The sequence below is a fragment of the Rhinolophus sinicus genome, chromosome 2, assembly GCF_057876585.1.
Source record: "Rhinolophus sinicus isolate RSI-liver-muscle chromosome 2, RSI-T2T, whole genome shotgun sequence".
Taxonomy (NCBI): Eukaryota; Metazoa; Chordata; class Mammalia; order Chiroptera; family Rhinolophidae; genus Rhinolophus; species Rhinolophus sinicus.
In genome coordinates, this window is record NC_142502.1 from 83,866,742 (window position 1) to 83,882,120 (window position 15,379).

At 36.6% G+C, this 15,379-nt stretch overlaps 1 protein-coding gene across 1 annotated transcript in view; it reads right to left on the minus strand.

Annotated features, from left to right (window-relative positions):
* PRIM2 (DNA primase subunit 2) overlaps nucleotides 1-15,379 on the minus strand; it is a 182,604-nt gene that overhangs the window by 39,095 nt on the left and 128,130 nt on the right. The window contains exon 11 of the mRNA XM_088795636.1: nucleotides 1,676-1,802. Coding sequence (XP_088651762.1) covers nucleotides 1,676-1,802 — 127 coding nt within the window. The remainder of the gene's footprint in view (nucleotides 1-1,675; nucleotides 1,803-15,379) is intronic.

Here is a 15,379-nt window from a genome sequence, read left to right on the forward strand (position 1 = left end):
GATAGAACTGCCAGGAGATTTAGATGAATCCACCATAAGAGACTTCAACACCTCTCTATCAGAAATGGACAGATCCAGCAGGCAGGAAATGAGCAATTATTAATAGAGTTGAACTCAACTGTACCACTAACCAATCAACTGGATATACTTGGTATCTATAAAACAGCTACAGCCAACAATAGTTGATTACACATTCTTCTCAGCTCACATATAACAAACCTCTCTTGTGCAGGATGTCAACAGTGGGAAAGGTTATGCAAGTGTGGGGGAAGCAAGTATATGGGAAGTCTGTAAATTCTGCAAAATTTTGATGTGAACGTAAAACTGCTCTTAAAAAATGTTTATTAATCTTTTTTAAAAGGGTAGATAAATGTGCCTAATAAATAATGTGAGGTCACTTAGTGTTTGCTAAGTATAATATTTTTTAACTGATGGTTTAAATTAAAAACAAAATAAAACAGAATGGACTGGGATAAATAAGATACAGTTTAACAGGAATAAGAAACATAAAAATCCTGCATTTAAGCTAATAAAAATCAACTACATGAGTGACAAATGCTAGGACCTAGAAATGGACAGAAGAATCCTGGGAGTTTTACTTGGCTAAGCTAAAGTAAGTTAACCTGCCTGATGTGCTTGCTAAGAAAAGCTGTAGGCTTTCTCAACAGAAATATCTGCTCAGTGCTTTTCAAAGTTAAGAAAACATAATCATCCAGAGAACTTGCAAATACATCTGATTTTATATAACTGAGGGTGGGGTTTAAGAATCTGCATTTCTAAAAGGTACATGAAGTGACTGACACAAGTGACAAAACCACTTACTGTGAGTACCACTAGGACTGGCCACCTTTTCATCTATTAAATATGAATGTACCGGTATTTTCTAATGTTCTGGACACACACAGTATCTTTCTTAAAATTCTGTTTGTGATTACTTTATCTTTAACAGCCTAAAAGCATGTGCTCATTTTTAAGAGTTTCATTTAAGATGCCAAAACCTAAAGTTTTGACATATACTGAAGTAAGCTTTGGCAATCTAGAAAATTTACTAATATGGACTATTAAATAATTCTCTGACATACCAGACAAATGAGGAGCTCGCCAGGGTATGCTCAGAGAAATATTTATAAAAAGCCGTTGAACTCAGAAATCTACAGAAAATAGTTTAACACAGATTGTTTTTAAACCTACAACTCAGCAAATTAATTGGTGTTTGATACCACATTTTAAATTCCTCACTTAGTCTGTGTTTGTTAATCCGATGATAGTAATCAGAATAAAACACACTTTTCCTCAGTAATCTTTTGAAAATTAATGGATGTCCTAGAATTTGAGGTATTCCATTTCAAAATGCTTTGAAGAGCTTGTATCAGTCTTGTAAACACTTGCAGAACATGAGAAAAGACAGACAACAGAAAGTGAAGGGGGAAATTGAGAACTAAAGAGCCTGGTCCAGCAAAACAGCACAACAGAATGAATTTCTTTTGCCTGACCCAGTGCAGTAATAAGACAAATCAGTAGAAGAGTAAGGGAGCTCTGGCTTGACAATGATGATGGACATAAGCTGCAAACTAGTTCCTGTCAGTAATGCAAAAAGCCATTCCACTGTTTCAGTGTCTCCTCCAGAGCTCTTGCATTCCTGTACTTCACAAACATTCCAAGTGGAAGCACTTACCATGATAATCCCCTTGGCTTGGAGGATTGGTTAGAATAATCTTCAGGCAACTGAACGGTGTATAGTCTGTCCTCTTCCCTTCCTTCCCGAAGCTGTGACGGATATTGTAAGAGTAGCCTTTATCGAACTGATTGGAGGAAAAAGAAAGAGACAAAGTAAGCCAGTGTTGTACTAATGGTGTCAGCAGTGCCAGCTAGAATCACAGACTACAAAGTGATATTTTCTAAAATAAATTCAATATTTATGTGCAGATGTACATTCATTTTATATACATATCACTTGGGTCCTTTATGACGCAAATAATTTTTTAAGGTGCAAGACTTAGAGGAAAAAACGTCTTAGGTAGAAACAGTTAATGTTTGTGTTTAGTTTAAGGATGAGGATAATCCTTTCCTGAATAGAATAATTAATTTACCGATTTCTTGGTATGATTCCAAATTTTACACTAGCTGTAAATCAGTTGAGCCTCCTCTGTATTCCCCTTATCCTGGTTTTCCCAGAATTCCCACATCCTACCCATTCTCCTTAGGAAATGCCTCTTCACACAATTAACCCCTTCCTCTGGATTTTCACCACACAAAGCAAGTAGTCAGCAAATGCTTGATGAATTGCCTCCTACCTGGAACTCCTGAACCCATGTTTATAGAACAAGCTCATGGGATAGAAAGGACTTCAAATTGGGTGCGATAGGAAGAAAAAAATGAACTAACATTTATTGAAAGGTTATGTGTAATGGAACTAAGCTGTCCAATACTTAAAGGAAAGTAGGAAAGAGAATCAGAATAGGGATGGGAAAATAATGCATTTTTGGGGGGTGAGATTTTTAAATGTGATATTATAATTTATACATAGTGAAATGCACAGATCTCAAGTCTACAGTTTGATTGGTTTTGACAAATCACTGCACTATGTAACCTGTACCCCTATCAAGAGATAGAACATTTCCATCAACCCCCAGAGTTCCCCTGTTCCTCTTCTCAGACAGCATTCTTGCCCTTCCCCCATATCCAGAAGCCACAACTGATCTAATTTTGGTCAGTGTAGTTTTAGTTATTCTACAATTTTATATAAATGTAATCATACAGTATCAAGTGTATTGTGCCTGTGAGTTCATGGCTTTTTATGTTTCTGAGATTTATCATATGCCATCACATTATCAGTAGTTGTTCCTATTATTGATGAGTAGTGTACCAGTGTGCGAATATATCAGTTTATCTAGTCTGCTACTGATGGGCACCTGGGCTTTCCCAGTTGTGGTCCGTTATCAGTAAAGCCGCCAAGAATATTCTAATAGGTGACTTTTGTGGACTTACATTTTCATTTCTCTCGGATAATTACACAGGAGTGAAATTGCTGCCAACTCTTTTCCAGAGTGGCTGTACTATTTTATACACCAACCAGCAATGCCTGAGAGTTCTTCATTCTCCCCAAAGTGTGACATTGCTTCTAGTTAAAAATGCCTTTCTAAGAAATGGGTAGTGGCATCTCCTTTTGCATTTCCCTGATGACTAAAATAGTTGAGCACCTTTTTCATGCTTCTGTCTTGGCTAGTGACATGCCTTATTTTGTGAAGTGTCTATTCAACTCTTTTGCCCATTTAAAAAACTGAATTGTCTTCCTTGGATTATTCCATTCTTTTGATTATTTCATTGTAAGAATTCTTTATATATTCTGGATACAAGCCCTTTGTCAGATACAAGTATAACCTTGGAGATATTGTAGGTTCAGTTCCAGACCACTGAAATAAAGCAAGTACTGCAATAAAGTAACTTGCAATCTTTTTGCTGGTGGAGGGTCTTGCCTTCAGTTTGAGGGAGGAAAAAAAAAAGCAACATCTGTGAAGCTCAAGAAAGTGAAGTGCAATAAAACGAGGTGTGCTTGCACAGGTGTTACACACATTTTCTCAGTCTGTGGCTTGTTTACGTTCTTGATGTTATCTTCTGATAAGATGAGATGTTTTTATTTTTGATGAACCCCTATTTATCAGCTCTTTTATGGTCCTCTCTAAGCTAAGTTTCAAACATACTCTCCTATGTTGTCCTTTAGAAGTTGTTCTGTTTTAGCTTTTAAGTCTAGATGTTGATTCATCTCAAGTCAATTTTCGTGTTTGGTGTGAGTTTTTTTTTTCCATAGTGGAGGCAAAATCTTTTCCCCTCTACCCTCCTAGGTTCAATTGCTGGGGCCCATGAATCTAACTAATACAAGACAGACTGACATAACAAAAAACAGCAGTTTGATTACTTATGTGCGTAAGCACATGAAAGGGAGTTTTACAAAGAAGTGAGACTCAAGGAGGTAGCCAGATGATTGAGGGCACAGACACATCTTTATAAATGCGTATTTTCTTTATTTAAGGGTGAAATCTATATTTTTAGGCACTTAGGGGGAGGTAAAGAGGTTTTCCTGAATTTGCTAGTTCTCAACTGCCTTTAGCTCAAAACAATCCTTAGTCCCAAGTGGCGTATTTTGGGATGGCGTATTCCGGTACCCTTCATCCCCATGTGGATAAACACTTTTCCAACACCGTTTGTTGACACTTTCCCTTCTAACTAAGTCCTTTGGTACCCTTGCCAAATTTGACCATAAACGTGTGGGTCTATTTTTGGACGCTGTATACCACTGATCTATATCTATCTATCCATTAATCCATCCATCCATCCATCCATCCATCCATCCATCATCTATCCATCCTTTGTCCAGTGTCACACTGTCTTCATTACAAAATCTTTAGCGTTAAGCCTCAAATTCAGATAATGTAAGTCCTCCTGCCGGTTCATTTCCAATATTACTTTGGGTATTCTATATCCTTGCATCTCCACATAAATTTTAGAATCAGCTTATCAATTTCTATTTTAAAAAGACTACTGGAATTTTCAACAATCAGTACTACCTAACTACCTATCTACAACCAGCAAAATGGAAATCTACAACCAGGAAAACAAAAGGCATTTCAACTAGAAGAAAGCTTTCCAAGAAAGAAGACAAACTTTAAAATTATTGTTAAATTTCAGTGGTGAGAACAAGAACGTTAAAAGTTCTAGCACACATCTTTTATGAACAACTTCTGTTTGTTAGTCATAAACTACAGTCAATCTTTTTGTGCAAACTTTTAGGCATGAACAGAATTTAATTAGATACAAGATTTATATGTTCATCAGAAAACACTCAAAGAACTTTTTGGTCAGTAATTTTGTTAAAGTAATGGATAGTTACTCTCTCTAGAGGAAGAAAAGCTAAATCAATATTTTTCACCTCTCTCTTCATTCCAATTTATTTACCGTGTGTGTGTGTGTGTGTGTGTGTGTGTGTGTGTGTGTAAAAGCTTTCAGACTATCTGCATATTTATCAAATAGTCTTCTATAGTTTTCAGACTGGTAAACTCTTGAAATATTGTATAGAAGGTACATTTACTGTTAGGTGTTCTTTTAGAGAATACATTCTAACTATCCATATGCACAACTCAAAGGAACAGCTCTAAGTATTTACATAGGAATTAAGTGAAGAACACACTCTTCCATCTTGGCTTCTCCAAGCCACTTCATCCAGTGATGGGAAATGCAGAAAATAAATACTGATCTAAAGGTGGGTGAGTGGCAGTTTGCGACCTCCCAAATTAGTCCTGACATCCCAGCTGTGGTGCTGGCAACACACCAATTTCATTTCTGCCAAAGACAGCAGCAAATTATTTTCAGGGGCACTATGTTACCAATGGAACTCAAGAAAAATGATAAAGCAGGCACATCTCTTTGTTTTTCTCTTGTAAATCTGTCTTTTGTCAGTCTAATTTACAGGACCCTAGACGGAGAATTTAAGATGAGTGGAATAAAAAGGGGTTTTCCTCCCCTACTGTTTAATCCAAGAAAACAGGACAGATGTTCTCCCTGTAGTCATGGAGAACATTTTCAGTTCTAGACCCCAGAGTAAGCAGGTTTTCTTTTTCTTGAATTTCCCCCGAGAAAGGGTCAAGCTGAAATTTTATAATTTTGATAGACTACTTTGTTAGAAAATGAAATGCCAAAACCCACAGAAAAGGACTAAATGGAATGATCCTATGTAATCTGATGATGTAGTTGAATAAGCAGACCACTTTCAGTGAAGCCAACAGATCAAAAGAAATACCAGCTGTGTATCAAAAAATGCCATAATCATCAGAGGAAACTAAGAGAGCCATCTGTTCAGGAATGCAGGTGGTATGTGGGCTAGTAGGTTTGTGTGTCTTTTTCACTTTGTACTATACAAGACTGTACCCAAACAGACTCACAAAACAAGATTTGAAGGCCATCTGTGACCTGGGGTGTGTGATCTACATCATTCTAATTGTATCTATTCAGTCAGATATTACGTAAGAACAGCATTGATAAATTCCTAATGGGGAATTTAGTACAAATGTACTACTTTTTATTGTTTATTGTTATTAAAAATAAAAAATAAAGTATTATTCAGTGATGTTTCAATACTAATAGCTTACCTTTGTATAGATCATTAGCAGTTACAAACTAATAATTCTTAGATCCTTTACCACCTGGAAGGTATAGAAGTTAGGCATCCCTATTTTATAAACGAGCAAACTAAGGTTTCAAGAGATAGAGTGAACAGTTATTCCAATTACTTAGGAATAAAGTAATTCCAGTGGAGAAGCTGGAATTAAAATCCTAGTCTTCTACTTTCTAGAAAATGGTACAAAATGATAAATGGAGAAAATGAATAAAAACTATGATAAGTGTCAGTTATCCACGGCAAACATTCAGCGACAGGCTGCTTCCCTACTGTCACTCAGTTGCTTCAGGGACATGTGAAAGTCACACTAAACCACAGTAAAAAAAAAATTATTCTGAGTCTAGTGAAAACCAGAGATAAATGTCTATTTTCAAAAGAAATGGTAGGTCTAACAAGCCACTCACTTATTATTTGGTTTCAAATTTACCATAATTTTAGAATCACAAAAAATGGCAAACTTGAAGTTACATATCTGAATGAAGAAATGCCAAGCAGTGCTTCAGCATGCGTTCAAGTTACCAGGCCCACTTGGTATTCCTCCTCCTGTAATACCCCACAGTTGGGGCCATCATAAAGAACTGGAGTGCAAACTCAGAGAAAGGGGAATATGAAAAACGGATAGGAAAGCAGACTACACCATCGCTTATTGAACTGGCAACTCTATCTGGAGCTTTAGCAAATTTAGCTTCCTTATCAGAATCAGAATTTGAGCTTTAACAGGCTTCAGACATCATCTAGTGTGCAGCTATTATTATGTAGGAAAGCAAGGAACAGAGGGTCTAACCCTAAATTGCAGAGTGAGTTGGGGAAAGAACCCTAATCCCTGCGTTGCCTATTTCAATCACCTCTCATTCACTTCTGTAAACCCCATGCCAAACACAAAGTCCAGCAAACTGCAGCTGCCACTAAATGTTTACTAGGGTGAACAGAATCTTTTTGTGCTGTATATTCATTGGCTCATCTCTACCAGAGGACTGAAAGCTAATCTTATATTTATTATTCTGTTAACTTTCCGTGACAAGACATTTAGCAAATTTGTACCACTAAATACTGCAACTTGACATATCACTTAAATAGAGGCCTCAACAATTCAACCTGGAGGTAATGGGTTGAGGGTTCCGTAGGTAATTTTAATTTGCTATCTGTTCAGCCAGTGTGCCTGATATTAAGAAAAGGATAGATTAATGATGGAACTTTCAGCATTGTTTTAGAAGTGTACTTTATTCACTGATATAAATACCACTGACATAACAGTGGATGAAAATTTATTAAGATTTAAGTATAATTTGCCCAAAGTTGAAAACAGAAACCACAGACAACCCTCATTCACAAAAATAAAAGCGTTTATTGAATCACATACTTATAGCCTAAAGGACAATTCAGTAACTCATAACAGGTAGTCAATTTAGTCACTATCTCACTGGTAGGAAAAAAGCCAACATAAAACAAATATCACCAGAAAAACCACAGGAGTTGGCTGACATACAGAACGCTCTAGTCTAAGATGAGTTGGCTCAGCTTGAATAAATTGTTCTTTTCACTCACTGGAAACAAGGGGAGCAAACCAAAAACATCATCCACGCCTGCAGTCAAAGACTGCACAGAAATTCGCTGATGAGGACTTCTAATCTCCAAGGAAAAGGCTCCCTTCTTCACAGATATAAGAATTGATTTTTACAAACAGTTCAAAGTAAAAAATTAAATGCAAATTTATTTAACTTCTGCAAGCTTACTTTAACACTATTTTCTTATTTTCCCAGATTGTTTTTTGTATTTTCTCAGTTTGCTCTTCTAGATTGCCGTACCTAGCAACTTTAATCCACAGCAAGTATTTTCTAGAACTAACATTAGATTATGATAGAATTTTAAAGATCTAGCTTGAGCGTTAAAAAGATATTTCAAGATAGTACTAACAACCTAGTGTGTGTATGTGTGTAATATATGATATAGTACATAGTGTACGTTGGTGTATATATATATATGATATGGAATAAGTCTAAGGTTTTGAAGAGCCTCCAGGATGATTACAAAAATATAATTCCCTAATCCTACAAATGTTAAGAAATATATAAATATTTTTATTATAAATATTTACATATATAGGTATATTTCAATTATACGCTTCTAGGAGCATAAAAGTTCATAATTAGCAAATATGTTCTTGGTGTAATACACCTTCTATAAATATGTATTTATCCTGTTCAACACTTTTCTCCTTGTACTGCAGTTTGTGTGACATTAATACTGTCACCCCAGTTTTCTTTTTGATTCCAGTTGCTGGTATTCCTCTTCCCACCTTGATTGCTAATCTTTCAGTGTCAGAATGTCTTGAATAGTGACCACACTCTAGTGGTTACTCATGGCATATTAAAATGTATATTTTTCTATCAATGCCCAAAATGAATCAGACTCTACAAAAAAGACAAGATCTTTAGCACACTTTTATTTCCATCGAAATTATAAAATTTGCTCCAAAATAACTCTAAAAATGACCTGCTAAACGGATAAGTGATTTTCCCAAAGTCACCATAACATAATGAGATATTTCACTTATTAGATTACACATCATCTTCTAGTCCTTTAAGTTTGGCTACATTACAGATGACCCCAAGAAAAACTTACATTAGATTTAAAAAACTAGCAATACATGATAGAAGAAATATATCATCCTCCAAAATGACAATGGCATGAAACAAAGTTTTAAGTTACAGTGACAAGCCAAATTGTCCCTCTACAAGTTCAGGGACAAAGAGAAGATCTGTTGCTTTCTGTTACAGGCAAGTGTTTTGTTTCTCTCCAAAGGTCAAAAACAAACAGTTCCCACTTGGTGAGATTAAATTCCCTAAGGCTGCATCAGAAGGAGATCAAAAGAGCAATACACATTTTATCAAGAATTAGAAAAAGTATGTTGAGTGACAGGTAGCTAATTTATTTTTGAAGAGGTTTTACAAGGTGGTTTTTTTGTTTGTTTGTTTGTTTTTTGAGAACCGGTTGATTCTAGGACCAAGACAGGGAAAACATGAGCCTGGAGTGTCTTGTGGTGCCAGAGAGAGATGTGCTCAAAGGAGAACGGGGCATGTCGAAAGGGCCCCAGAACTGACCTGAAAGAACTCCTAATTGCCAAAGCTGGAACAATTTAAGTAACAAAATAAACAACAACAGCACTGAATTAGAACCCATAGAATGAAGTGTATAATTCATAGGCTATCCATGCATACTGACATAAATTAATGAATAAATGGGGGGAAAGGGACAGCTTTTCCTTACAGAAGAACTTCAATTAATAAATGTAGAAGGGTAGAAAAAGAGAAAACAGTCACTAGAACACCATACTAACAATAGCTGTGGGCAAGAACCACCAAAGGATGCCAAATTAGTGGGTAAACAGGACATTTACATAGTTTAAAAGTATCTGGCCCAAGACGTTTTGAGAAAATAGTAACTATACAGTGGAGAAGCCCAGCAGACACCACCTTAACAAGTGATCAAGTTTCATATCCCAGTAATAAGTTATGCTAATGTCATGTGCCCCTGATAATGTTACATCAGTCCTGTGATGTTCTGGCCCAAAATGCATAACTTCAATCCAATCCTGAGAAAACAGTAAATAAACCCAAGGTGAAGGACAGTCTGCCTAAAACTGACCAGGACCCTTCAAGAGTATAGAGGTCATGAAAGACGAGATTGAGAAACTGTCATAGACTAGAAAAGATTAAGGAGACACGGCAACTAAATGCACTCCTGAATGACCCTTGGAACAGCAGGAAGACATCAGTGAAACACTGGTGAAATCTGAATAAAATCTCTAGTTAATAGCCTTGTACCACTGTTAATTTGTTGATTTTGATAACGGTATAACAGCTACGTAAGATGTCAATATTAGGGGAAGGTGGGTGAAGTGTATGTGGAACTCTTGGTACTGTTTTTGCAACTTATCTGTAAGTCTAAAATTTTTTTTAAATAAAAAGTTTACATACCAGGCAGTGGACTAGGCATAACATAGATCCGCTTATTTGAATCTCCTAACAACCCTACAAAATTGGTGTCACCATTCCTATTTTACAGCCTGGAAAATTGAGGTTTGAAATGATTAAGTGAAATGTTCAAACACAGAGTAAAATGTCATGTCAGGACTGACACCTTTTTATGCCTTGCTCAAAGTTCATGTTCTTTCTACCACGTTATCATAAACACATGTAAATGTATTTATTACCCAGGAAACACAGGTCATCTCTTCTGAAACTAGGTTAAAATTTTAAAGTGGCAACAATTCTAGAAACAGCTTCTGCTATTAGAACTTAGTGATAATTTTCAATTTGCTTAAAATATGTTGTATAAGGGAAACAGAAAGGTTTTCTATCATAATAACAAAGGGCAAATTACCATATGTTTAAGTAAAGCCATTTTAATTTACTGTAACATCTAGCAAGTCTTGCAGAGCTCCACAAATTACATCATATTACTATGCTTCCCAAAATAAAGTATAAGAAAGGTGGATTTGTTACAGGGGTAGTTCAATTTCCTGTTATCTTATTAATACATAGTTCAAAGATACCTAGTATGGAAAAATTAAACAAATTTTCAGATTTATTTTGGTGGGGTTATTTTTCCTTGCAACACTATAACACTTACCTACATAACAAACATATAAATATTATTTGATACAAAGGAATAGCATGTCAAACTCCAGGAAAATATCTGAGAAATAATGAAATATTCATGACTGAAGAGAAAAACTTCCTCCTCTCCCCTTTTACTGACCTGTTACTCACAGGTACCACAGTAATGATAGGTTACTTCAACTTGTGAGTTATGATAAAAATCAGAATTAATGTCTCAAAACAAAGTGGCTGCTTTCTTATAACCAAATGTAACTAAATTGAATTATTGACGGATTGCGTTCTCAGCAATGCAGGGAAAGCTATGTAAACTTATTGTATGGCTTTAGGTTATCTATTCGCTTCTCAAATTTGATTTGTTATCTCATTAAGAAACTGCATTCATTTTGCCCAACTATTCTTTTGAATTAACTATGTATCGGGAGTATGCTAACAGAAAAGGATGAAGAGGTGAACCAGGAAAATATATATTTTTTTCAATTTCCCCAACTTAAAAGAACTTTAAAGTACGTATTTTTAAGTGTTAGAAGATACTTTAAATAGCCTAACAAATCTCTTATATATTCGTTCATAGGAATTAAATTTTAAAATTAACTCTATCATAATATATTATAATGAACATGGTCAAAAGAACAATTAGGGAGAATAATCTGCCTACTGAGTAAAGACTAAATCAGATAGTTTGCAACATTTCAAAACAAAGTATTTTGTTAAAAAAACAAAATTTTGGGGACGGCCCGGTGGCTCAGGCGGTTAGAGCTCCGTGCTCCTAACTCCAAAGGCTGCCGGTTTGATTCCCACATGGGCCAGTGGGCTCTCAACCACAAGGTTGCCAGTTCGATTCCTCGAGTCCCGCAAGGGATGATGGGCTCTGCCCCCTGCTACTAAGATTGAACACGGCACCTTGAGCTGAGCTGCCTCCCGGATGGCTCAGTTGTTGGTTGGAGTGTGTCCTCTGAACCACAAGGTTGCCAGGCAAGTTCGACTCCCGCAAGGGATGGTGGGCTGTGCCCCCAGCAACTAGCAACGGCAACTGGACCTGGAGCTAAGGGGCACCCTCCACAACTAAGACTGAAAGAACAACTTGAAGCTGAACAGAACCCTCCACAACTAAGATTGAAAGGACAACAACTTGACTTGGAGAAAAGTCCTGGAAGTACACACTGTTCCCCAATAAAGTCCTGTTCCCCTTCCCCAATAAAATCTTAAAAAAAAAAAAATTTGAAATCTGTAGTACCTTAGTCAAGAAAACCAAAAACTAGGGCCGACCCGGTGGTTCAGGAGGTTAGAGCTCCGTGCTCCTAACTCCGAAGGCTGCTGGTTCGATTCCTACATGGGCCAGTGGGCTCTCAACCGCAAGGTTGCCAGTTCAATTCCTCAAGTCCCGAAAGGGATGGTGGGCTCCGTCCCTGCAACTAAGATTGAACACGGCACCTTGAGCTGAGCTGCCTCCCAGATGGCCCAGTTGGTTGAAGCGCGTCCTCTCAACCACAAGGTTGCCGGTTCGACTCCCGCAAGGGATGGTGGGCTGCACCCCCTGCAACTAGCAACAGCAACTGGACCTGGAGCTGAGCTGCGCCCTCCAGAACTAAGACTGAAAGGACAACAACTTGAAGCTGAATGGCACCCTCCACAACTAGGATTGAAAGGACAGCAACTTGACTTGGGAAAAAAAAAAAAAAAGTCCTGGAAGTACACACTGTTCCCCAATAAAGTCCTGTTCCCCTTTCCCAATAAAATCTTAAAAAAAAAAAAAAAAAAAAAAGCTAAAAACAAAAAAACACACTAAATTATAAATATGAAAATTATTACCTATATCATATATATAAAACCCTTCTAAAAAGTGAATTTTCAAACCACTTGGTAATTATCTCATCTATTTTCACCACATCACTAAAGTATGTAGAAACAGTTAACTTACTACATTTCCCGATGGATACCTGAGTAACAGAGGTCCTCAATAGCAAATCTGAAACTCTGGTCTAACTCTGCTGATTCCCTATCCAGAGCTCATTCACTGAATCATGACGCATCTCAGCTATTTACCATGTCGTGAAGGATGCAGAATAGCTTGTCACCATGTATTAGAAAGAACAAATACAACATAGTTGTGTTTAGTCTACCAGGCTCCATTTTCATGTCTTGGTATTCTTTAAAATTCAATAAATAAAAACCATCATTTGGTACTGTAGAAATTACTGCTTTGTTTATTGGCTGTCTTGGGGAGGGGGGTCTTGGGCTAGGCCACATTTTCGTGATCCTTCTAGCTGTGATAACTATCTACAAAACAGGTAAAATCTATGTGTATTGTTTGTTCACCAGGAGCTTGGTTTAAACATGTTTAGATGCCTATTCAGCACCCAAGTGGAGATGTGGAGTAGGCAGTTCGATATACGCGAGTCTAGAGGAAGAGCGGTCTGCCTGTAGAACACATGAGAATGTAAACCTCAAGACAGGAATTTCATCTGTTTTCTGTGCCTTTAGCTTCTGTGTCTTTAGCTTCTATGCCTTTAGCTTCTATGACAAAGCCTGGCACTCACCAGTGGCTCTGTAAGTATTAAATGGGACCAAATGCAACTGCCATGATATTACACATTTTTGATCTACATAAATGGCAATTTCACATGGCTCCACCTAATACTTATCAAATGATTAATATACAGTAACCTTTCATTTCACAGTCTCTCCTCTCAGCCTGAGCTAGAAAAAATTGCTGTCTTTCTAGAAAAAGGGTAGAGCCAAGTGAATAGAGAAGCCCAAGGTTTGTCCTTGCTCCTTTTCAGAGCTAGCAGTTGGGGTCTCATGCTCCTTTTACTGTCTAGTGTGTGATAGGCACTAAATAAACATTTATTCTTGGTTCTGATAATGATAGTAATTGCCTTTCCTGATATTTCCTATAAATAATTATTAGAAAATCAAAGCCAGCCTCATAAATTATATAAGCAGTTGACTTTGAATACATTTGCAATACTTTTTGCAGTACTATTAATACAATCACCATTTTATACCTAAAATGATTGAGTAACAGGAAGATTATTTTTCCAAAGCCATAACAGAAGAGAAATAAAGTCAAAGTAGCTATCTTTTTCAGTTTATCATGTCATAAATTAAACATTTATTATAAATTATCACTTTTCATTGTTTTACAAAGAAAAGCTGCTCCTGAAATAAGAACTCCTAGTACACGTTAATTTGAACTTAATGATTTAATGACAAGGTAATAACAAAAAAGGAAAGCTGGAGATAGCTGTGAAAATCTAAAATTGGCTCTCTGATATGACAACTTCTAGACTCACAAGTGTACTAGCCACTTAACATGTAGATTAATTTTTTTTTTAAGTTGGAAAGCCACCTCCGGTGTCCTATACAGCATACAAATGTGCAGGATGCGGTAACATAACACATAAAATTACAGGACTAACATTTCTTTGTGCAGCTTTGAAGAGTAATTTGTTGCATACTAATAATCCCCCAAGTTGATGTACTTAATTTGTTTCTAAAGAAATAAAAGCACAATATCACTTCTGAAAGTTCAGTAGTAGTAGGTAATGAGGACCTTTTCACCAAGCAGTTACTATTAGAAGATTTATATGTATGCTGAAGAATGCGTTTTATCTTATCATACTGAAAGATCTGCAATTCACAAAACTCGCTGCTCTAACTTGTGTCAAGCAATGAATGTACCCCACCGTGTGGTTTAGGTTTCTCTTTCTTAGCTGTATTAAATGCTATCAGACAGTGAATTGTGACAGCAGGGACTTCTCCCTATTATATCTCTAAGCCTAATGCCCACTATTCTTGATAGCAAGGGTCTTCAAAAATTCCAAATTAAAGTCCATAGGTATGCACATGAAATTACATATAAGTGTATAATGAACTGTTAAATCTCAATTCCTTAAAGGTTCAGAAGATTATCAACTCTTCCTTTCTGTTATGAAAACATCTCCCACAAACCTGCAAAATTAAGATACCCAACCAAAAAGCCCAAGCTGTTTAGCTCGTAAATTGAGGTGACACAATGTGCAAAGGAAAGTCACCTTAATTCCACTAAGGGGAAAACATCCACTAAAACCCATCTCTCTCAGCTGAGCCCTTCATTCAATATTGAAACAAGTAATCTCAAATTCCATGGTTTGGCCGCTGCTCAACACTCTTTCATTCAACTGGGGATTGAACAAAGCAAAATAAAAAGGAGCTTTAAGCTGCATTTTCTTCCCTTTTTGCTATACTACACTGACAGCCTCTTGTTCATTAATTAAATTTTTTTTTTTCCTTAAAGAAATTGACTGTAGAGTACTATATTGGAGAAAGAAGGCAGAAAATAAAAGACATGGTTTTTTAAAATCGAGGTTTTAAAAATTCTAGAGATACAAAATATTCATAAATGGTAAGACAAATATAGAGAAACCTTCCAACAAATAAAGACTGAGATGTTAAGGATTTAATCTGTACGAGAGTGACACAGAGGCAGAACCTATGGTGGCTGGAGGCCCCTCTCACAGATTACACATGAATCAAGGTAGCTCCATTCTGGTGACTCAAGAGTTCAAATGCATTGTCTATTTTTGCTCATCGCTGTAAGGAGATG